This window comes from Caretta caretta, chromosome 28 (genome assembly GCF_965140235.1).
Source record: "Caretta caretta isolate rCarCar2 chromosome 28, rCarCar1.hap1, whole genome shotgun sequence".
In the NCBI taxonomy this organism is placed as follows: domain Eukaryota; kingdom Metazoa; phylum Chordata; order Testudines; family Cheloniidae; genus Caretta; species Caretta caretta.
In genome coordinates this window covers 432,085-455,654 of record NC_134233.1, presented here as the reverse complement: position 1 = coordinate 455,654, position 23,570 = coordinate 432,085, and the positions used below count along the sequence as shown (strand labels likewise).

The 23,570-nt window shown below is 65.5% G+C and overlaps 2 protein-coding genes and 1 long non-coding RNA gene across 3 annotated transcripts in view; 1 reads left to right on the top strand and 2 right to left on the bottom strand.

Moving 5' to 3' along the window:
* The window catches only part of LOC125628743 (uncharacterized), a 36,111-nt gene that overhangs the window by 6,376 nt on the left and 6,165 nt on the right, over positions 1 to 23,570 (bottom strand). The window lies entirely within an intron of this gene.
* Positions 6,295 to 8,190, top strand: TRIM56 (tripartite motif containing 56). The gene is given in 4 exon segments (XM_075123741.1): positions 6,295 to 6,870; positions 6,872 to 7,334; positions 7,336 to 7,958; positions 7,960 to 8,190. Coding segments are annotated over 4 exon segments (1,863 nt in total). The 5' UTR covers position 6,295; the 3' UTR covers positions 8,162 to 8,190.
* On the bottom strand, positions 8,364 to 10,768 carry LOC142068392 (uncharacterized). Its single transcript, XM_075123742.1, has 2 exons — positions 10,361 to 10,768; positions 8,364 to 9,626 (listed from the first exon to the last, which is right to left on the bottom strand). Exons 1-2 carry the CDS (start codon positions 10,766 to 10,768, stop codon positions 9,033 to 9,035), a joined length of 1,002 nt encoding a protein of 333 aa, XP_074979843.1. The 3' UTR covers positions 8,364 to 9,032.

The window sequence follows — 23,570 nt, the reverse complement described above, 5'->3', positions numbered from 1 at the left end:
AGGTCTCTGGCCCGTGCGATACGGGGGTGGGGGGGTGACTAAATTAGGGTGACCAGACAGCAAGTGTGAAAATTCGGGACATGTTTTTTCGGGGGAGCGGGGATGGTTGCCCATATAAGACAAAGCCCCTAATATCGGGACCTCCGGCCATCCTAGGCCAGAGGATCATAATGGTCCCGTCCAGCCTTGGAATTGAATCCCTGAAATTTCGGGGATCAGACCACGGCAGGGTGACAGAGCCGCTGTTTTAATGACAATAGACGCTGAGGTGCAGAGCCGTCAAAAACCACCCACTGTCAGGGTCACAGCTGGTCAAAAGCCACATGGCCCCCGGCCTTATCGCCTCGACCCTCGGCCGGCGTCCTGCAGGCTTGGCCCGTCTGCACCGTGTCAAGGGGAACGTCGCAGGGGGCCCGTGAAACGGGCCTTGACCGATTGAAAACTCGCATCCTTCCAAGCCTGCCTATGTCCTGATCCCTGCCCCTAACCCCCGACCCCTTACCCCTGCCCCTAACCCCGACTCCGACCCTGGCCTCCAACCCTAACCCCTGACCTCGAACCCTAACCCCTGACCCTGACCTCTGACCTTAACCCCGACTCTGACCCTGGCCTCGAACCCTAACCCCCGACCCTGGCCTTGAACCCTAACCCCTGACCTTGAACCCTAACCCCCGGCCTCTAATCCTAACCCCTGACCCCTTATCCTGACTCTGACCTCGAACCCTAACCCCTGACCTCTAACTCTAACCCCTGACCCTGACCTCTAACTCTAACCCCAACCCTGACCTTAACCCCGACTCTGACCCTGGCCTCGAACCCTAACCCCCGACCCTGACCTTGAACCCTAACCCCTGACCTCGAACCCTAACCCCTGACCCCTAACTCTAACCCCAACCCTGACCTTAACCCCGACTCTGACCCTGACCTCGAACCCTAACCCCCAACCCCTTACCCCTGACCCTAACCCCAACTCTGACCCTGGCCTCCAACCCTAACCCCTGACCTCGAACCCTAACCCCCGACCCTGGCCTCGAACTCCGAGTCTGCTCCTAACCCCGACCCCGACCCTGGTCTCGAACCCTAAGCGCCGACCCTGACCTCAGATCCTAACCCCCAACCCTGGCCTCGAACTCTAACTCCTGACCCCTGAATTGTAACCCTTAGCCCTCACCCTGCTTCTCCCTTGGCCGGGGAAGTCTCGCCCAGGCCCCAAGCCCTGCCTCGAGCCCCTCCCAGGGGGCGGGGGGGACGCTCGAGGAAGGGGCTCGGGGCCGTTCTCACCCGCGGCATCTGCCCCCCGTAGCTGCCCGGAGAGTGGCCGGTTCTGGTACCTGGGCGCCAGCTGCGAGGTGCAAATCGACCGGGTCGGCGGCACCCTCAGCATCGTCGCCCTCACAGCCTTTGTGCTGCTCAGCGGCGCCCTCCTGCTGGTGAGAGAATCCGCCCGGCGCTGGGCAGGGGCCTGCGGCTGGACCCCCGGGGCGGTGGGAGGGGACCCTGCGGCTGCCCCCCGGGGCGATGTGTGGGGGGACCCTGAGGTTCGATCTCCAGGGCGGTGGGGGGGGACCCTGCAGCTGCCCCCCCGGGCAATGTGTGGGGGGACCCTGAGGCTGGACCCCCGGGGAGGTGTGTGTGTGGGAGGTGGGGATCCTGCGGCTGCCCCCCGCCGAGGAGGCGGGGGGGGGGGACGACTTTTCTGTTAACGCGCCTTCATTGCAAGGTCTCACAACTCTTCTCTCTCCCCCCCCCGCACTTTTGGCTGCAGTCCTACAGGTCAAAGGTCACGGAGTGCCTACGCTGCCGGGGGGGGCACTGACCTCACCTCCCCCCCGCCTGGCCCCCAGGGGCCAATGGGCCCAGCAGGGGGAGGGGAGCACTGTGCAGCCGACCGATGCTGACTTGAACCCTGGGCCGGGCCACCCAGCACCGCGGTGAGCGTGGGGGGAACCCACATCGTATTTGGGGTCCGTGCAGCGCCTGGCGCAACGGGGGCCCCCCGGGTCCCAGCCGGTGCCGCTAGGATCTGCCGAGAGCCCAGGAAGCCACAGCCCACGGTCTGGGCCGACAGCAGGGGCTTCTGGGGAGGGGGGTTTTGGTGGGTGCTCGACGCGTCTCAGCCGGACCCCGCGCCCTGGGACCGTCGCCCCTGGGACGCAGACGGAGCATAACCCTGGCTGTGCAGGGACCCCCGCCCCCGGCCCCAGCTCCCGCCTGACAGCCCCCGGTGCTTCACTGGGAGCGGACAGACCAGGGCAATTCGCCGAGGGATCCAGCCCTCACGGTCCTGCCCCATCTCCGGGCTGGCGGAGGCTTCAGGGCACCCCAAGCAGGGGGCTGCACCACCAACCCTCTCGGAGAAAAGCTAGGCACGGCCCCGTCCATCAGTAGGGGAGGAAGGGGTGAGACCAGGGGACAGGCTCAGGTTAGTGACAGGAGATGGGGGAGGTTGGGGGCCAACGGCGGGGCCTGGGGTGGGTTTGGGATTATGACAGGGGCTGCGGGTGGATTTGGGGTTAACAGCAGGAGCTAGAGGTAGGTTTGGGGCTAATGGTAGGGGGTAGGGGTAGGTTTGGGGTTACGGGGGGGAGCTGGGGATAGATTTGGAGTTACAAGGGGAGCTTGGGGGTAGGTTTGGGGTTACGGGGGGAGCTGGGGTAGGTTTGGGGTCAATGGAACAGGAGCAAGTTCGTGGGCAGGGCAGCCAGAGGCATGATGCGGGTGGAGGGAACCAGCATTAAATGGGGCATTAGGACCCGCGGGGGGGGCTCATATGGGACCCCAAGGAAAAGGGGGCAGAGAGACCGGCACGGTGAGCCGGCGGATCGTGCCGGCAGAACCCTGGCTCTGGCCCCTCTGAATCCTGCCATCACCTTTGTGACCCACTGCTCTGACCCCCACCCCCCTGGTAGCGCCCAGGGCCGCAGACCTGCCCCCTAAGTCCTCCCCAGCGCCAAGCGGGTAGAAACACAGCCCAGATGTGGCTGACGGAGGGGGGCCGTCCCGGGGTGAGTTACGGTCGCTGAGAGCCGTCTCATTGCCTGGCCAAACGTGTCCCGCCCCCCTGGCCGGGCTTACGCTGTCTGTGCCGGACGCCAGCGCCCGCGATTAAATATTGGCTCCCCCACCACGGCGATGTTCGCCCCGGCCTCGCGTCGCCCCTGGACTGGCTCTGGGTTAAGCTCCGGGAGGCTCCCCCGCGCTCCGGCCGGGTTTCAGACCCTTCTCGTGGCTCTTCTTCAAGCCGGATCCGCACGCCAAGCCCCCGAGGGCACTGCCCGTGGGCCAGGCCGGCTGCGCTCACCTCCCCAGCAGGAGCAGGTGGGCGGGACCCCGGAGGTCCCGCCCCGAGGGTTTGGAGGCCGCGGGGGACGGAAGAGCGGGACCCCTTGAGGGTCACAGCACAGACCCGGTGGGTCGACAGCGCTGCCCTGAGAGACAGATGTTGTGGCCCACCTGGGTGTGCAAACTTGCACACTCTGCGCTGGACACGTGCAACGCGGCACGACAGCGTCCCGGAGAGAAACCCCCGCCCCGAGCCCTGCGCGCACGGAGGGACGCAGAGAAGCCACGGCGCGGGCCCCACCCCTGTGGCCCCGAGGAGCCAGCCACCCACCCCCAAGCAACGCAAGCACGGAGCCGGGGAGTCTGGCTCACGCGGCGACCCAGTGCGAACGTGGAGCCGCACCCAGAGACCTCGCACGGCCGCACGCACAGAGCTGCATGGACGCAGGCCAACACCCGCACGCCCACACTGATAGTAACTGTGACGGAGCGGGACTGTTCTTAATGTGTTCTCTGAATACTGTCGGGGTGCCTCAGTTTCCCCCAGGCAGTTCTTAAGTCTCTAGGTGGGGGGATAAGGGAGTGGGATTGTGGCAGAGCCCTAGGGGGCCAGTGTGAAGGTGTAGAGAATGGCCGACACCCTGGCTCCTGATGGCCTGGGCCTTCCCCCCTGCAAGGTGCCAGCTGAAGGGTTGGAGAACAAAGAGATCAGGGGCCCGGAAAGAGACAAAGGCCAGAGGATGGGGGGCTGGAGAGTTTCAGTTTGGAGCTGGCTGGGGAAATGGAGGGGGGCCCAGAGGGGGCGCTGGCCTCCCTGCCCCCCAAAATGGACCTGACTGAGGGGTCCTGTTCTCTGCACCTACAAGCTCTGTGTCAGACCACGTCCCCTGTCGTCTAATAAACCTTCTGTGTTACCGGCTGGCTGAGAGTCCCGTCTGACTGCGGAGTTGGGGGGCAGGACCCTCTGACTGCCCCAGGACCCCGCCTGGGTGGACTCGCTGTGGGGGAAGCGCACGGAGGGGCAGGGGGGCTGGAGGCTCCGGGGTCAGACCCAGGAAGGGGGAGGCCGGGGGAGCTGTGTGTCCTGCAGACAGGCTGCTCCCCGAGGGGAGACTCCCCCAGAGCCCTGCCTGGCTTCGCGGGGAGCAGCTCCAGAGCGTCGCCCGGGGACCCCGGGACAGTAACACACACACGTCTGTGGACACACGGACACTAACCCACATATCTGTGCACACGCACGCACAAACGGACACAGTGGCACGAACGCACGCAAGTCTACACGCACACTAAGGTCACAGACACACAGTAACGCACACACACATGGACACACTAACCACACCTACACATGAAATGGTTGCACACCCACGCACATTGCAGAAAACCTAGAGCCACGTGCTCACAAGTACGCCCGGCAACATCACGCAGTGAGACCTACGGAGGTGCAGACAGGCTAACCACCCCCCGCAGACACGCACCCCCTGCACACAGAAGTTAACCACACGCCTGCACCCCCACGGAGCCCGTGACACACACACACACGCTCATGACACAAACCACAGAGCCCCGTGTGCAGAAACATCCCCGCAGAGCAACGCAAATGCACGGACACACGCCCGCACGTGCGTGCACAAGAAGACACAAATGCGGCCGTGCAAACGCACCCCCCCCCCCAGACACAACCGTGCGCACTGCACTCTCCCCTCCAGCACCAGCGGGGGGTGCAGAGCCGGGGCAGAGGGTTGCGATTTTGGGGCGCGGGGAGGACAGCTGGGCTCACCCCCTTCAGCAGGGGCCGGGTGCCCAAAGCTGCACCCACCTCCCCCCCCCCACGTTAATCTCAAAGCTCTTCCAGCACAGAGACCACCAGCTGGGACCAGGCTGGGGGGGGGGCAGGGCCACCCCCATTGCCCAAATGGGGAAACTGAGGCCCGGGGATGGGGGCAAAATGATGGGTGCACGCAGCCCTGTGGGGCTAGGGGCTGTGGATTTGTGTGGGGGCCTGGGGGCGGAGCTTGCCACGGTGGCGGGGAGGGCTTTGGGCTGTGCGGGGGGGCTGGGAGGGGGGCAGGGCCCTGTGGGGCTGGGGGCCGGTGTTTGGCAGCCCGGGGGTCGCTCTCCCATGTGGGTTTGGGGGACCGAAGGCTCGGAAACACCCGGCCCCTGGACCCCACTTTCACTTTCGTTTCTCCACCCTGACGCCGGAGCCTGCACTGCGGGGAGTCGAGAGGCCTGAACCGCCCCCCCCCCCCCGCCCGGGCTGAGGTAACTCCCCCCCCCGCCCCCCACAGGCCCAGCTGCGTCTCCCCTAGGGCTCCCCCCGGCACCCCGCACCCCACTGCAAACAGAGCTGGAGCCCCCCCCCTGCTCTCACCTGCCAGCCCCCGCTCCCCTCCCCTCCCAGCGCTGGGGAGAGAACCCAGGCGTCCTGGCTCCCAGCCCCGCCTGCTCTAACCCACCAGCCCCCACTCCCCTCCCAGCGCCGGGGAGAGAACCCAGGCGTCCTGGCTCCCAGCCCCGCCTGCTCTAACCCACCAGCCCCCACTCCCCTCCCAGCGCCGGGGAGAGAACCCAGGCGTCCTGGCTCCCAGCCCCCCCTGCTCTAACCCTCCAGCCCCCCCTCCCCTCCCAGTGCTCCGGAGAGAACCCAGGCGTCCTGGTTCCCAGCCCTCTGCTCTCACCCACCAGCCCCCCCTCCCCTCCCCTCCCAGTGCCGGGGAGAGAACCCAGGCGTCCTGGCTCCCAGCCCCCCCAGCTCTAACCCACCAGTCCCCCTCCCCTCCCAGAGCCGGGGAGAGAACCCAGGCGTCCTGGCTCCCAGCCCCCCCTGCTCTCACCCACCAGACCCCGCTCCCCTCCCAGAGCCAGGGAGAGAACCCAGGCGTCCTGGCTCCTTGTCCTGTAACTCTCCATACCCATCCTAGGTGCTTCCAGCAGACTCCTTGCCGCTGTGTCTCTGCCGGTTCCCAGGCCCCGTGGGTACGACCCCCCCTCCCCCGCCCTTTGCCGTGGCGTCATGGCCTCGGACGCCCCGTCCCTCTTGGACGCGTTAGCCACCGACTTCCTGACCTGCCCCATCTGCCTGGAGCGGCTGCGCGGGCCCAAGATCCTGCCCTGCCTGCCTACCTACTGCCAGGGCTGCCTGGAGGGGCTGCTGGGCGAGGGGCCGGGGCTGCGGTGCCCCGAGTGCCGGGAGGACGTGTCCCTGCCGCAGGGGGTGGCCGGCCTCCAGACCAACTTCTTCGTCAACGGGCTGCCGGAGCTGCTGCGGCCGGTGGGCGAGGCGGGGCTGACCTGCGCCCTGTGCCCGCTGATCGGGCAGGAGGACGGCCGCCCGGCCGTCTCCCGCTGCCTGGACTGCACCGACAGCCTGTGCCAGACCTGCGCCGCCGGCCACCGCTGCTCCCGGCTCACCCACGCCCACCGGCTGGCGAGCCTGCAGGGCTACCTCTCCGGGGAGCACGACGAGGAGATCCGGCAGCGCCAGGCCGTGCGGTGCCCCGAGCACCCGGCCCAGGAGCCCTGCGCCGGCCCCATCTGCCGGGAGTGCCGGCTGGGCCCGCACCTGGAGCACCCCTGCCAGACGCTGGAGGAGGCGGCCCCGGGTGGCCGAGCTGCTGGCCGGCGTGGAGGAGACGGCGGGGCGGGCGGCCCGGGGGCGGGCGGCGCTGGAGGAGGTGCTGGCCGCCCTGCGGCGCCACGTGGAAGGGCGCGAGAAGGCGGCCGGCCTGCTCCGGACCGAGCTGGAGCTGCAGGAGCAGCTGGCCCGCGGCACGGCCGACGTCACCCGCAAGGTGCTGGCCCTGGGCCGGCCGCTGGAGATCGTCTCGCTGGAGGCCTTGATCGGCCAGCGGCTCGGCCGGCTCCGGGGCTTCCGCTGGGAGCCCCTTGGGGGGCCGCGCCCCCGGCTGGTCGTCCGCGCCGAACTCCAGAGCCTGAGCGGCCTCTTCCAGCTGGACCTGGGCGAGGCCGAGCCGGACGGCCGAGGGGAGGAGAGTGGCCAACATGACGCCCCTGCCCCGCGGCCGCCAGCCCCTGCCCCGCGGCCGCCGGCCCCCTGCCCCGCAGCCTCCGCTGTGCCGGCCGCTCCCCACCGCCCGATTCTCCTGCAGCTTCTCGGAGGGGGTCCCCGGTGACCAGCACCGGCCCCGGATCACGGGGATTTGCCCCCTGGGCCCTAGGGAGCTGCTCCTGGCCGACGAGGAGAACCGCAGCCTCAAGTGCTTCTCGCTGCAGGGGGACTTCCGGGACGCCATCCTGGTCCACGGGGTCGCGGCCCCCTGCAGCGTGGCGGCCGTGGGCAGCCGGGTGGCCTACACCGCCGGCTCCCGGCTCTATCTGGCGGAGCGGGACGGCGCCCTGGTCTGGCAGAAGGCCCTGCGCCCCACCCAGGCCAGCCACGCCATCACGGCGGCAGCGGAGGGGGACGCCGCCGTGGCTGTGAGCGTGGCAGGGCACCTGGAGGTCTACGACACCCGGGGGGAGCTGGTGGAGAAGATTTTCCTGGACGGGCACGACCGTCTGGCCATGGTGTTCGTGGCCGGCCGGGGCGGCCGCTACGTGGCCTCGGACTGGCATGGGCGCAGCGTGGTGGCGTTTGACGGCCACGGGCAGCAGCTGGCGGAGCTGGGCGAGGAGCGGCTGGAGGGGTGCCAGCCGGGGGCCGTCTGCGCCGACGACGGGCCATTTCTACGTGGCCCTGCGGGAGCCGAACAAGGTGATGGCGTTCGGGCCAGGCGGGGAGGCGCTGGGGCCCTTCCTCACCACCCGGCACGGCATCGAGAGAGCCCGGGTGGCCACCATCACCGGGGACAGGCACTTCGCCGTGGCGCTGAGCGACGGCACCGTCCATGTCTTCCACATCCAGTACCTGCGTCACTGAGCCGGGGGCGGGGGGGGGGGGGGGGATACACAGGCAGGGGAGAGCTGAGAAGACTGTGGGTGTGCGTGTCTGTGTGTGCATTCCTGTGTGTGTGAGTGTCCCGGAGTCCCCGGGCGATGCTCTGGACCTGCTCCCTACGAAGCCAGGCAGGACTCTGGGGGAGTCTCCTCTCTGTGAAAAGAACAGGAGGACTTGTGGCACCTTAGAGACTAACCAATTTATTTGAGCATGAGCTTTCGTGAGCTACAGCTCACTTCATCGGATGCATTCGGTGGAAAATAGGGTGGGGTGATTTATATACACAGAGAACAGGAAACAATGGGTGTTACCCTACACACTGTAACCAGAGTGATCGGGTAAGGTGAGCTATTACCAGCAGGAGAGCGGGGCGGGGGGGGGGGGAGAAAGCCTTTTGTAGTGATAATCAAGGTCGGCCATTTCCAGCAGTTGACAAGAACGTCTGAGGAACAGCGGGGGTGCGGGGGGGGGGAATAAACATGGGGAAATAGTTTTACTTTGTGTAATGACCCATCCTCTCCCAGTCTTTATTCAAGCCTAAGTTAATGGTGTCCAGTTTGCAAATTAATTCCAATTCAGCAGTCTCTTGCTGGAATCTGTTTTTGAAGGCTTTTTGTTGAAGAATTGCCACTTTTAGGTCTGTAATCGAGTGACCAGAGAGACTGAAGTGTTCTCCGACTGGATTTGAATGTTGTCATTCTTGACATCTGATTTGTGTCCATTTATTCTTTTACGTAGAGACTGTCCAGTTTGACCAATGTACATGGCAGAGGGGCATTGCTGGCACATGATGGCATATATCACATTGGTGGATGTGCAGGTGAACGAGCCTCTGATAGTGTGGCTGATGTTATTAGGCCCTGTGATGGTGTCCCCCTGAATAGATATGTGGGCACAGTTGGCAACGGGCTTTGTTGCAAGGATAAGTTCCTGGGTTAGTGGTTCTGTTGTGTGGTATGTGGTTGTTGGTGAGTATTTGCTTCAGGTTGTGGGGCTGTCTGTAGGCAAGGACTGGCCTGTCTCCCAAGATTTGTGAGAGTGATGGGTCATCCTTCAGGATAGGTTGTAGATCCTTCATAATGCGTTGGAGGGGTTTTAGTTGGGGGATGAAGGTGATGGCTAGTGGCGTTCTGTTATTTTCTTTGTTAGGCCTGTCCTGTAGTAGGTGGCTTCTGGGAACTCTTCTGGCTCTGTCCATCTGTTTCTTCACTTCCGCAGGTGGGTATTGTAATTGTAAGAAAGCTCGATAGAGATCTTGTAGGTGTTTGTCTCTGTCTGAGGGGTTGGAGCAAATGCGGTTGTATTGCAGAGCTTGGCTGTAGTCAATGGATCGCATGGTGTGGTCAGGGTGAAAGCTGGAGGCATGTAGGTAGGAATAGCGGTCAGTAGGTTTCCGGTATAGGGTGGTGTTTATGTGACCATCGTTTATTAGCACTGTAGTGTCCAGGTGTGACGAAGTGGGACTATTCTTAATGTTTCCTCTGAATAGTGTGGGGGTGCCTCAGTTTCCCCTAGGCAGTTCTTATGTATCTAGGGGGTGGGGTAAGGGTGTATGATCATTGCAGAGCCCTAGAGGGCATGTGTGTGCAGGAGTCTGGACACAGAGAATGGCCGACACCCTGTTTCCTGGCAACTGATGGCCTGGGCCCTTCCCCCCTGCAAGGTGAGAGCTAAAGGGTTGGAGAACAAAGGAATCAGGTGCCCTCCTGGCCCGGGAAAGGAACAAAGCCCAGAGGAGGAGGGGCTGGAAGGAGTTTCAGTTTGGGGCTGGCTGGGACATGGAGTGAAGTGCAGACGTGGTTGTCTGGCTCACTGCCCCCCAAAATGGACCCAGCTGAGGGGTCCCGTTCTCTGCACCTGCAAGCTCTGTTTTAGACCATGTTCCTGTCATCTAATAAACCTTCTGTGTTACTGGCTGGCTGAGAGTCACGTCTGACTGCGAAGTTGGGGTGCAGGACCCTCTGGCTTCCCCAGGAGCCCCGCCTGAGCGGACTCGCTGTGGGAAGCGCACGGAGGGGCAGAGGATGCTGAATGCTCCGAGGTCAGACCCAGGAAGGTGGAAGCTGTGTGAGCTGCGTGTCCTGAAGACAGGCTGCTCACAGAAAGGCGACTGCCCCAGAGTCCTGACTGGCTTCATGGGGAGCAGTTCCAGAGCATCGCTCAGGGACTCCGTGACACCAGGAAATGGATCTCTTGTGTGGACTGGACCAGGCTGAGGTTGATGGTGGGATGGAAATTGTTGAAATCATGGTGGAATTCCTCAAGGGCTTCTTTTCCATGGGTCCAGATGATGAAGATGTCATCAATATAGCGCAAGTAGAGTAGGGGCGTTAGGGGACGAGAGCTGAGGAAGCGTTGTTCTGAGTCAGCCATAAAAATGTTGGCATACTGTGGGGCCATGCGGGTACCCATAGCAGTGCCGCTGATCTGAAGGTATACATTGCCCCCAAATGTAAAATAGTTATGGGTAAGGACAAAGTCACAAAGTTCAGCCACCAGGTTAGCCGTGACATTACTGGGGATAGTGTTCTTGACGGCTTGTAGTCCATCTTTGTGTGGGACTGTTGGTGTAGAGGCTTCTACATCCATAGTGGCCAGGATGGTGTTATCAGGAAGATCACCGATGGATTGTAGTTTCCTCAGGAAGTCAGTGGTGTCTCGAAGGTAGCTGGGAGTGCTGGTAGCGTAGGGCCTGAGGAGGGAGTCTACATAGCCAGACAATCCTGCTGTCAGGGTGCCAATGCCTGAGATGATGGGGCGCCCAGGAGTTCCAGGTTTATGGATCTTGGGTAGTAGATAGAATATCCCAGGTCGGGGTTCCAGGGGTGTGTCTGTGCGGATTTGATCTTGTGTTTTTTCAGGGAGTTTCTTGAGCAAACAGTGTCGTTTCTTTCGGTAATCTCTCGGGGAGCAGCCTGTCTGCAGGACACACAGCTCACCCGTCTACGACCTTCCTGGGTCTGACCTCAGAGCATTCAGCCTCCTCTGCCCCTCCGTGCGCTTCCCCCAGCGAATCCACCCAGGCAGGGTCCTGGGGAAGCCAGAGGGTCCTGCACCCCAACTCCGCAGTCAGATGGGACTCTCAGCCAGCCAGTAAAACAGAAGGTTTATTAGACGACAGGAACATGGTCTAACACAGAGCTTGCAGGTGCAGAGACCGGGACCCCTCAGCTGGGTCCATTTTGGGGGGCAGTGAGCCAGACAACCACGTCTGCCTTTCACTCCATGTCCCCAGCCAGCCCCAAACTGAAACTCCCTCCAGCCCCCCCTGCTCTGGGCTTTGTCCCTTTCCCGGGCCAGGAGGGCACCTGATTCCTTTCTTCTCCAACCCTTTAGCTCTCACCTTGCAGGGGGAAGGGCCCAGGCCATCCGTGGCCAGGAAACAGGGTGTCGGCCATTCTCTGTGTCCAGACTCCTGCCCACACCTGCCCTCTAGGGCTCTGCAAGGATCATACACCCTTACCCCACCCCCTAGAGACTTAAGAACTGCCTAGGGGAAACTGAGGCACCCTGACACAATTCAGAGGAAACGTTAAGAACAGTCTCTCTTCGTCACAGTGAGTACATGCATTAGCGTGTGTTGGTGCGCACATTTGTGTGTGCATTAGTGTGTCTGTGATCTCTGAGTGGGAGTATTTGAGGCGTGTGTGTGCAATGAGCACGTTAGTGTCACTGTGAGCAATGTGAGCATGCATGGGTGAATGTGCGCTGAGCATGAGCCTGTGTGCGCAGGGGTTGTGGCTGAGGGTGCAAGGGATTGCCCTATTGTGGGCATGCTGGGCTGGGGGGGGGGGGGGACACTGGTTTGTGGGACGGTGGGAGAACGGCCCCTGAAGGCACCAGACCCAAACTGCCTCCCCACACTTTGTGCCAATGGGCGGGCACCCAGCCAAGCGATATGGGGCCCCGGCCTCATGGCCCCACTGCACTGGGCTCGCCCAGGAGCCGCCGTGGGCTGAGTGTGGGAGGGGGGCACCGATGGCGTCGGTAGGGGCCCAGTGGGGGGCTGTCTGTCCGACCTGCCCTGCGTCTCAAGGTGTAAAACCAGAACGACCCGCCAATAAACAGAGATGGATTTTATCTAGCGGCTGCTGACTCTGTCCTGGGGGGGACCAGCAGGGGGCGCTGCACTGGGGGGCGGGTGGGGGAGCCAGGAGGGGGCAGGAGATCAGTTGGGGGGCTGGGATCAGTCCACAAGGGGGCAGGGGCTCATCAGGGGTGATGGGCTACAGGGAGTGGGGTGGGGCTTAGGAGGGGTTGGGGGCAATTGGGGGGCTGCGCTGCAGGGAGTGGAACGGGGGGCTCAGGAGGGGGAACAGGAGGCTCAGGAGGGGCACGGGGCTCGGGGGGCCGGGCGCTTATCGGGGCTCAGGAGGGGGCTCAAGCAGGGGGGAGCAGGAGGGGGACAAGGGGACTCAGGAGGGGGTCTCAGGAGGGGGCAGGGGACTTGGGGGGGCTCAGGAGGGGAGAGCAGGGGACTCAGGAGGGGGCACGGGGCTTGGGGGGCCTCAGGAGGGGGGAGCAGGGGACTCAGGAGGGGGCGCAGGTTTAGGAGGGGTTATAGAGGGAGCGGGGGGCAGGACACTTAGGGGGGCTCAGGAGGGGAGACCATGGGACTTATGAGGGGGGAGCAGGGGGTTCAGGAGGGGGCAGGGGGCTCAGGAGGAGGAGCAGGGGGCTCAGGAGGGGTGGGGGGTGTGACGAAGTGGGACTGTTCTTAATGTTTCCTCTGAATAGTGTGGGGGTGCCTCAGTTTCCCCTAGGCAGTTCTTAAGTATCTAGGGGGTGGAGTAAGGGTGTATGATCATTGCAGAGCCCTAGAGGGCAGGTGTGTGCAGGAGTCTGGACACAGAGAATGGCCGACACCCTGTTTCCTGGCCACGGATGGCCTGGGCCCTTCCCCCCCTGCAAGGTGAGAGCTGAAGGGTTGGAGAACAAAGGAATCAGGTGACCTCCTGGCCCGGGAAAGGAACAAAGCCCAGAGGAGGAGGGGCTGGAGGGGTTTTCAGTTTGGGGCTGGCTGGGACATGGAGTGAAGTGCAGACGTGGTTGTCTGGCTCACTGCCCCCCAAAATGGACCCAGCTGAGGGGTCCCGTTCTCTGCACCTGCAAGCTCTGTTTTAGACCATGTTCCTGTCGTCTAATAAACCTTCTGTGTTACTGGCTGGCTGAGAGTCACGTCTGACTGCGAAGTTGGGGTGCAGGACCCTCTGGATTCCCCAGGAGCCCCGCCTGAGCGGACTCGCTGTGGGAAGCGCACGGAGGGGCAGAGGATGCTGAATGCTCCGAGGTCAGACCCAGGAAGGTGGAAGCTGTGTGAGCTGCGTGTCCTGAAGACAGGCTGCTCACAGAAAGGCGACTGCCCCAGAGTCCTGACTGGCTTCATGGGGAGCAGTTCCAGAGCATCGCCCAGGGACTCCGTGACAACTGGTGGCAGCGGTGGGATGTACTGCACCCCGTGGATGGTGCTTCCTGCAGTAAGTGACTGGGGAGCAGTAACACGAAGGGGGATTGCCGAGGACCAGGCCTGCTGAAGGCTCAGAGAGGAGCGGTTTCGGGGGGCGGTTAACCCCTGGGAGTGTGTGACCAGCGAGAAGGACTGTGCAGTAACAGGGTTCCCCTGGGGATTGCAGCGAGCAGTCCAAGGGGCGGAGGAGTCTGCAGCTCGACCCTGGCAAAGAGGGGGTGACCTCGAGAAGGGCTGGCACACTAGGGGTTCTCCCTGGAAACCGTGGGGAGCTGAGAACACACGGGCCTGTGAGTCCACAACAACTTGGGAGGAGCGGAGTGATGGCCTGTCACCGTCTCCTTAAGAAGGACATTGTCACCCTGTGCAGAAAGAGAGGGTTGAGCGTTGGAAAGTTCACCAAAGCAGAGTTAATCGTGCAGCTGGAGGAGGATGACCGCTCTAAGGAACAGATTCCTGACCCCAACTGGGGCTATAGCAGGATCTGGGAGCAGCTGAAGCGGGAGCCAGGCATCGCCAAGACTCCTGTCCCCGACCAGACGAGGGTCTTCACGATCGGGTTCCCCATCGGGGGATCGAGACGGACGGGATTGGAGCTGAGTCTGAGAGAGCAAGAGGACCATGGGAGACAGCGAGAGCCCGAGAAAGAGCTGCAGAAGCAGCAGCAGCATGAACTGGCGGTGGGGGAGCGGAGAGGCTTAGGGGACCTCCCAGGGTGAGTGGGGATAGATCCCGGGGGGCCAGTTCCGCAGGGAACCTCGAGACTAAATTGCTGCCCCTGGTTAAGGAGGGGGGGGTGTGTGGATGCCCACCTCACTGCCTTTGAGCAGGCTGGCGATTTGAACCAAGGGGACCCTGCGGAAAAGCCCTGGTGTCTAGCTCCCTTGCTGGGTCCCAAGGCCATAGACTCCGTCAGCCAGATGGTTGGGGATGTGGACAGGCTCCCACTCCTGACCCCAACCTATATGTCTGTGTGGAGTTTCCTGGGGCCAGGCCCCCCGGACCTCCAGTGGGAGCAGAAGGTGATGGTCAATGGGGAGACATTCTTGGGGTGGCCAAAGGGCATGGGCTGCATAAACCTTCCCACATGCGGCCTGCGAGTGCTATGCAGGCTATCGACCACCCCTGACCTAAGGGAGGGCGTGAAACTGGAAGGGCCTGGTGTAACTCCTATCAAGGAATGGGAGAGATGCTGGGTCATCCATGGGAACGTTGGTGGCTTCGAACTTCCCCAGGTCACCAGCTAAAGTGACCCCGCTCAGTTCGATCTCGAAGGGGGGAGAGATGTGACGAAGTGGGCCTGTTCTTAATGTTTCCTCTGAATAGTGTGGGGGTGCCTCAGTTTCCCCTAGGCAGTTCTTAAGTATCTAGGGGGTGGAGTAAGGGTGTATGATCATTGCAGAGCCCTAGAGGGCATGTGTGTGCAGGGGTCTGGACACAGAGAATGGCCGACACCCTGTTTCCTGGCCACTGATGGCCTGGGCCCTTCCCCCCTGCAAGGTGAGAGCTGAAGGGTTGGAGAACAAAGGAATCAGGTGCCCTCCTGGCCCGGGAAAGGGACAAAGCCCAGAGGAGGAGGGGCTGGAGGGAGTTTCAGTTGGGGGCTGGCTGGGACATGGAGTGAAGTGCAGACGTGGTTGTCTGGCTCACTACCCCCCAGAATGGACCCAGCTGAGGGGTCCCGTTCTCTGCACCTGCAAGCTCTGTGTTAGACCATGTTCCTGTCGTTTAATAAACCTCTGTCTTACTGGCTGGCTGAGAGTCACGTCTGACTGCGAAGTTGGGGTGCAGGACCCTCTGGCTTCCCCAGGAGCCCCGCCTGAGCGGACTCGCTGGGGGGAAGCGCACGGAGGGGCAGAGGATGCTGAATGCTCCGAGGTCAGACCCAGGAAGGTGGAAGCCGGGTGAGCTGCGTGTCCTGAAGACAGGCTGCTCACAGAAAGGCGACTACCCCAGAGTCCTGCCTGGCTTCATGGGGAGCAGTTCCGGAGCATCGCCCAGGGACTCCGTGACAGGGGGCTCAGGAGGGGAGCTCGGAGGGGGCAGGGGGGCAGGAGGGGGCTCGGGAAGGGGCATGGGGTTTAGGGGGCCTCAGGAGGGGGGAGCGGGGGCCACAGGGAAGGGGCTGGGGAGATGGGGGCTGGAGGAGGGATGTGGGGCAGGGGAAGGGTGGGGAGATGGGGGTGGAGGAAGGATGTGGGGCAGGGGAAGGGTGGGGAGATGGGGGGTGGAGGAAGGATGTGGGGCAGGGGAAGGGTGGGGAGATGGGGGTGGAGGAGGGATGTGGGGTGGGGAGATGGGGGTGGAGGAGGGATGTGGGGCAGGGGAAGGGTGGGGAGATGGGGGGTGGAGGAGGGATGTGGGGCAGGGGAAGGGTGGGGAGATGGGGTGGAGGAGGGATGTGGGGCAGAGGAAGGATGGGGAGATGGGGGTGGAGGAGGGATGTGGGGAAGGGGAAGGGTGGGGAGATGGGGGTGGAGGAGGGATGTGGGGCAGGGGAAGAAGGGTGGGAAGATGGGGGGTGGAGGAGGGATGTGGGGCAGGGGAAGAAGGGTGGGGAGATGGGGGTGGAGGAGAGATGTGGGGCAGGGGAAGGGTGGGGAGATGGGGGGTGGAGGAGAGATGTGGGGCAGGGGAAGGGTGGGGAGATGGGGGGTGGAGGAGAGATGTGGGGCAGGGGAAGAAGGGTGGGAACATAGGGGGTGGAGAAGGAATGGGGCAGGGGAACAAGAGTGGGGAGATGGGGGGTGGAGGAGGGATGGGGCAGGGGAAGAAGGGTGGGAAGATGGGGGTGGAGGAGGGATGGGGGGCAGGAGAAGTGTGGGGAGATGGGGGGTGGAGGCGTATGGGGCTCTGTGCCGGGGGCCATCTTGGTGTCCATCCATCTGCGACTGGCCAACGCCCCCACAGCCCCAGGGCTCCCGGACAGGCCCCTCCCCACACCGCGCCTGCCCCCCAGCCCCATGCCAGGCCCCACCAGATGCCCCCAAGCCCCAGGGATGCGGCTGCGTCAGACGCCAGCCCCGGGCCCCCTGCACCGTGACTCCAGGGGGGCCTGGCCCCTACTCAAGGGGTGGGGAGCGAGGGCAGAATTGGGGGGCGCTGAGCTTTCCTCGTGGCCAAACCCCAAAGATCAGGGATTGGGGGATGGGACCCCAGCAATTTTAAGGGCAATTTCTTACCCCAACCCCCGCCCCTGCTGAAGGATTTGGGAGGTGACCCCCCGCCCCGGCCCCCGTTTTCAGAGCCACGTCCCCCAGCTTTTCCCCGCGCTGTCTGTCTGACCGCGGGGCCGAGGCCAGGCTCCCGAGACTCCGGGAGCTGGAGATTTTGGGCAAGTGCCCAGGACCGGGAGGGGCGGAGACGCCGCAGCAGGAGCCTGCACGTGCGAACCCCAGGGGGGCTGCGGTGCCCCCCGGACACCTGGGTTCTGGGAAAGGCGGCTGGCAGCTCCCAGCCCCTGGCTCGGCAGACATGGGAGCAGTGCCAGGAAGGAAGCGTCTGCACCGGGAGAGGAAACCAGGGTCACCGTCTGGGCCGGGAGAGCTGCTCCCGGGGGCCGGGGGGACGCTGTGACGGGACCCATGCCTGTGCCGGGAATTCCCAGCCTGCCCCATGGGGAAGGCCCAGGGAGCTGCCCCAATACAGCCCCAATGGGGCGCGGGGCCTGTGCCCTTGAGGGGGCGCCGGCTCCCACCCGGCCCTAGGGCTCGGGGTCCCATTGGGCGGGCACTGCCCAGACCCCACCGAGACCGGAGCCCCGTCGGGCGGGCGCTGCCCAGACCCAGCCGAGACCGGAGCCCCGTCGGGCGGGCGCGGCCCAGACCCAGCCGAGACCGGAGCCCCGTCGGGCGGGCGCGGCCCAGACCCAGCCGAGACCGGAGCCCCGTCGGGCGGGCGCGGCCCAGACCCAGCCGGGATCGGGGCCCCGTCGGGCGGGCGCGGCCCAGACCCAGCCGAGACCGGGGCCCCGTCGGGCGGGCGCTGGCCAGACCCAGCCGAGACCGGGGCCCCGTCGGGCGGGCGCTGGCCAGACCCAGCCGGGATCGGGACCCCGTCGGGCGGGCGCTGCCCAGACCCAGCCGAGACCGGGGCCCCGTCGGGCGGGCGCTGGCCAGACCCAGCCGGGATCGGGACCCCGTCGGGCGGGCGCTGCCCAGACCCAGCCGAGACCGGGGCCCCGTCGGGCGGGCGCTGGCCAGACCCAGCCTGGATCGGGACCCCGTCGGGCGGGCGCTGCCCAGACCCAGCCGGGACCGGAGCCCCGTCGGGCGGGCGCTGCCCAGACCCAGCCGAGACCGGAGCCCCGTCGGGCGGGCGCTGGCCAGACCCAGCCGAGATCGGGGCCCCGTCGGGCGGGCGCTGGCCAGACCCAGCCGAGATCGGGGCCCCGTCGGGCGGGCGCGGCCCAGACCCAGCCGAGATCGGGGCCCCGTCGGGCGGGCGCTGGCCAGACCCAGCCGAGATCGGGGCCCCGTCGGGCGGGCGCTGGCCAGACCCAGCCGGGATCGGGGCCCCGTCGGGCGGGCGCGGCCCAGACCCAGCCGAGATCGGGGCCCCGTCGGGCGGGCGCGGCCCAGACCCAGCCGAGATCGGGGTCCCGTCGGGCGGGCGCTGGCCAGACCCAGCCGAGATCGGGGCCCCGTCGGGCGGGCGCTGGCCAGACCCAGCCGAGATCGGGGCCCCGTCGGGCGGGCGCGGCCCAGACCCAGCCGAGATCGGGGCCCCGTCGGGCAGGCGCTGGCCAGACCCAGCCGGGATCGGGACCCCGTCGGGCGGGCGCTGCCCAGACCCAGCCGAGACCGGGGCCCCGTCGGGCGGGCGCTGGCCAGACCCAGCCGGGACCGGGGCCCCGTCGGGCGGGCGCTGGCCAGACCCAGCCTGGATCGGGACCCCGTCGGGCGGGCGCTGCCCAGACCCAGCCGGGACCGGAGCCCCGTCGGGCGGGCGCTGGCCAGACCCAGCCGAGATCGGGGCCCCGTCGGGCGGGGCGCTGGCCAGACCCAGCCGAGATCGGGGCCCCGTCGGGCGGGCGCGGCCCAGACCCAGCCGAGATCGGGGCCCCGTCGGGCGGGCGCTGGCCAGACCCAGCCGAGATCGGGGCCCCGTCGGGCGGGCGCTGGCCAGACCCAGCCGGGATCGGGGCCCCGTCGGGCGGGCGCTGGCCAGACCCAGCCGAGATCGGGGCCCCGTCGGGCGGGCGCGGCCCAGACCCAGCCGAGATCGGGGCCCCGTCGGGCGGGCGCGGCCCAGACCCAGCCGAGATCGGGGTCCCGTCGGGCGGGCGCTGCCCAGACCCAGCCGAGATCGGGGCCCCGTCGGGCGGCCGCTGGCCAGACCCAGCCGAGATCGGGGCCCCGTCGGCTGGGCGCTGCCCAGACCCAGCCGAGATCGGGGCCCCGTCGGGCGGGCACAGCCCAGACCCGGGGGGAGGAATGTGGGTGCAGACACCCACCCCCCCCCGGCCTGTGGCGCCCCCAGGCTCGGTCTGGCAGCCAGGGTGATGTGGCCGTGAGTCAAGTCGAGAACACGGGCCGGTAGCCGCAGGCGCCCGGAGCAGCTGTGATGAAGCCATGGCTCATCCGGCTGAGAGCACTCAGGGAAAGTGCCGGGCCGAGTCCTGGCCCCCCCCGCCCTGCACAGGGAGCCCCCACATTGCTCCCCCCCCCCCGGCTCCAAGTGTGGGTGTCTGGGGCCCTGCCCCAAGCCCCGCTGGGGCGCCAGGCTCTCCCTCTGGGTCAATATTGACCCTCCAGCCCTTCCCCCAGAGCCAGCTGGGTAAACAGCCTCAGGGATCTGGCTGCCCCACGCCCTGGTGCGGGGGGGGGGGGGATCCCCTCTGGGAGCCAGCACCCCAGCTGGGAGTTGTGGGGACACGGGGTGTCTGGGAATGGGGGGGGGTGTCAGGGCAGTGGGGGGCCACGTCTTTGCAGAGCCTCCTGGCCCCCCAGGAGTGTCCCGGTTGGCCCTAGCACCCCCCCAGCTCCCCAGCAGGTGAGCCCTACGGCAGCAGCCCTCCCAGCTCCATCCTGACCCGGCTCTTCCCCCAGTGACCCCCTTGCCCTCACGCCCGCCCCCGCGAACCGCTCAGTGGTTTCCCAGAAGCTGGCACCAGGCTTTCCCCCGCCCCACGCTTGGAGGGAATGACAGGCTGGGGATCCCCACACTGGGACAGCTGCTGGGGGGCTGGGAGCCGCGGGAGCTGTTTTTTCCGGGTCGGCGTCCTCCCCCCAGCGCACGCCCCACACCACCTGTTTCCTCCCTCCCCCCGGGCACTTCCTGGCCACTTCCAGGGTGTTTTGCGGCTGCCTCCAAAGGGGAACCCCGCGGAGCGGGATTGGGGGCGCCAGCTCTGATCTGCCCTGGGCTGGGGGACTTGGGAAGGCAGGGAATGGGTCACAGGCCAGCCTCCTCCCACCCTGCCCTCTGCCCCTGGCCCTGCAGGGCATCACTCAGAAGGTGCTGGCCCGGTGGGGGGGGGGGGCAGGGGGGGGCCTCGCTGGCTATTTTTAGCTCCCAAAGCGTTCCCTGGGCACATGGAAAGTTCTGGAGTCCGAGGGATTCCATGGCCCCCGCCACCCCCGCAGTGCTGTCAGAGGCGGAAATAGCTCTGGGTTTTGGGGTTTGGATCCAGCCCAGCCCCAGACCTGCTCCTGGCTCTAACCACTGGCCCCCACTGCCCTCCCAGAGCCGGGGAGAGAACTCAGGAGTCCTTGCTCCCAGCCCCCCTGCTCTCACCCACCAGCCCCCACTCCCCTTGCAGAGCCAGGGAGAGAACCCAGGAGTCCTGGCTCCCAGGACCCCCTGCTCTAACCCACCAGCCCCCACTCCCCTCCCAGAGCCGGAGAGAGAACCCAGGAGTCCTGGCTCCCAGCCCCCCTGCTCTCACCCACCAGCCCCCACTCCCCTCCCAGAGCCGGAGAGAGAACCCAGGAGGCCTGGCTCCCAGCCCCCCTGCTCTCACCCACCAGCCCCCACTCCCCTCCCAGAGCCGGAGAGAGAACCCAGGAGTCCTGGCTCCCAGGCCCCCTGCTCTCACCCACCAGCCCCCACTCCCCTCCCAGAGCCGGAGAGAGAACCCAGGAGTCCTGGCTCCCAGCCCCCCTGCTCTCACCCACCAGCCCTCACTCCCCTCCCAGAGCCGGAGAGAGAACCCAGGAGTCCCAGCTCCCAGCCCCCCGGCTCTAACCCCAGCCCCCACTCCCCTCCCAGAGCTGGGGAGAGAACCTAGGAGTCCCAGCTCCCAGCCCCCTGGCTCTAACCACTAGACCCCCGTCCAGGCCCAGGCTCTGAGCGAGTGGGTCAGGAATGCCGGCTCAGCCCCTGGTCACTGTGGGGAGACCCTGGCCGTCGGCTCTGGATGATGAGTGGCTGGGATGGAATGTTCTGCTGGTCGCCCCCTCGTCCAGTCACCAGCAGACACAGGGGCCTGGGAACCAGGACTCCTGGGTTCTCTCCTTGGCTCTGGGAGGGGAGTGGGGGCTGGTGGGTTAGAGCAGGTGGGGCTGAGAGCCAGGACTCCTGGGTTCTCCTCCTGGCTCCGGGAGGTGACCGGGGGCTGGGGGTCACTGGCAGCAGCGGGGGGCTGTAGGGGCGGGGCAACGGCAGCCCTGTCCCTGTTTCTCAGCACTCGGAGTCAGATCCCAGTTTGCGGGGGCTGCTGGAGTCTTGGGGAACCAGCAGGGATTCAAAGCTCCCCTTGGCAGCCGGCCCCGGCCACAGCGAGATGGGGACCAGATGTGAGTGGCTCAGGGCCGGCGTGGGCTCGTAGGCCTGAGTCACAGCTGTGGGGCGAGGCTGGGGTCAGAGACCCCCAAACCACAGTCTCTGCCCCCCACCCAATGTCTGTACATGGCCCTGCCCGCTCCGGCTCAGCTCAGGAGACAGAAGGGGGCCCTGTGCCTCCTATTTCTCAGCGGGCCCATGGGGGAGCCAGTCCCCAGGGCTCTGCGGGGGCTAAATGGGGACCTCAGGCTGCTGCCCCAGTGTGGAAGGGAGGGGTCCATCCCCTCTGATTCCAACCCCCTGCAATAAGGCTGGAGCTGGGGACCCCTGGAGTCAGAGCATTGGCAGGGCAGCCAGGAATTTGAGGCTTTGCGGGGCCGGCTCTGACTCAGGAGCCGAGGACACAAGGCCCAGGGGCAGCCTGGGGCATGGAGCTAACTGCCCCCAGCTGCCCCTGCCCCGCAGCAAACCTGGTGCTTCCCATTCTCTCAGCCTGCCAGACCCCCACACACACCTGCCCCTTGCTCCTGCCCCCCCCCCCCCCCCCAGCCAGGCCTGTGATGGGATCTGGGCGCGGGGAGGGCAAATGATCAGGGCGATTCTAGGTACATGTCCCACCAGAGGGAGAGAACCCAGGAGTCCTGGCTCCCAGCCCCCCCGCTCTAACCCACCAGCCTCCACTCCCCTCCCACAGCTGGGGAGAGAACCCAGGAGTCCTGGATCCCAGCCCCCACCCTCCCACCTCTAACCCCTAGACCCCACTCCCTGCCCAGCTGGGGTGGGGTGGAACCCAGGCGTCCTGGGGGGTGGGGGGCTGGGTTGTGAGTTTCTCATCCAGGGAAGTGAAAGCCAAGGGCTATTTTTGGAAGTGGGCTGTAGCCAAGGGCAAAAATAGAAGCTGGGAGTCACCCCCCCGCCCCCCCAGTTCCCCACCCGGTTCATGACCCCACCAACCGCAGGCCGTCCGCCCCCCCCCCCCAGTGTGTTTCCCCCAGTCTTTGCCAACATTCCAGCCCCTTTGTGAAACTTCCCCACAGGCGGCCTTCCTGTTACCCCACAGGAAGGGGGCTGACATCAGCCCCGCTGGGGGGGGAATCCCGGGGCGGTCATCGAGGGGACAGTGGTTTCACCCATGACAGGCCACTCTGGAAAGATGTGGCTCAGCCCGGGGGGGGGGAACGCTCCCTTGGGGGGAAGCCCCCCGAAGCTCACAGCCCTCCCTCCCCCCAGCAGTTCAGGGTGGAGCAGGGTCCCAAGCTGGAGGGGGAGAGCTGGGAGACCGTGGTCCAGAAAGGGGGCCCCGGGGAGCTCAGAGTGACTCTGGACTCGGGGCAGGGGGCCATGCAGGATGAGGTTGTGGGGCAGTGGGTCATCAGGGCTGGGGGGGAAGGATGTGGGGATGTTCCCATGAACCCCCCCTTCCTCTGGACCCTGTGTCCCCCTGCCCCTGGGCTGGGACACCCAGAGCCCCCAGAGACACACACACATGCACACGGAGACACCCGACCACATGCACACACACACACGGAGACATGCAGCCACACACGGGCACCCCCAGCCAGACACGCACACAGAGACACCCAGACACACAGGGAGAGACCCAATCACACACACACACGGAGACACCCGACCACATGCACACACACACACGGAGACATGCAGCCACACACGGGCACCCCCAGCCAGACACGCACACAGAGACACCCAGACACACAGGGAGAGACCCAGCCACACACACACACATGGAGGCACCCAGCCACACACGGGCACCCCCAGCCAGAGACGCACACGGAGACACTCAGACACACAGGGAGACACCCAACCACACACACACACGGAGACACCCAGACACACAGGGAGACACCCAGACACACACACACACACGGAGACACCCAGCCACACTCAGCCACACATGCACACACACACAGAGACACCCAGCCACAAACACACAAGGAGACACCCAACCACACTCACATACGGAGACACCCAGCCCTCCCCCCACACACACACACACACACGGAGACACCCAGCCACAAACACATAGAGGCACCCAGTCGCAAACACACACAGAGACAACCAGACACACACACACACACACACACACAGGTCTGTCTGACACACACCTCCACACCCAAGTTCACATGCTGAGAACCTCCTCCCTGTAGAAACAGGCGTTCGCCCCTCGCACACTACTTCCCC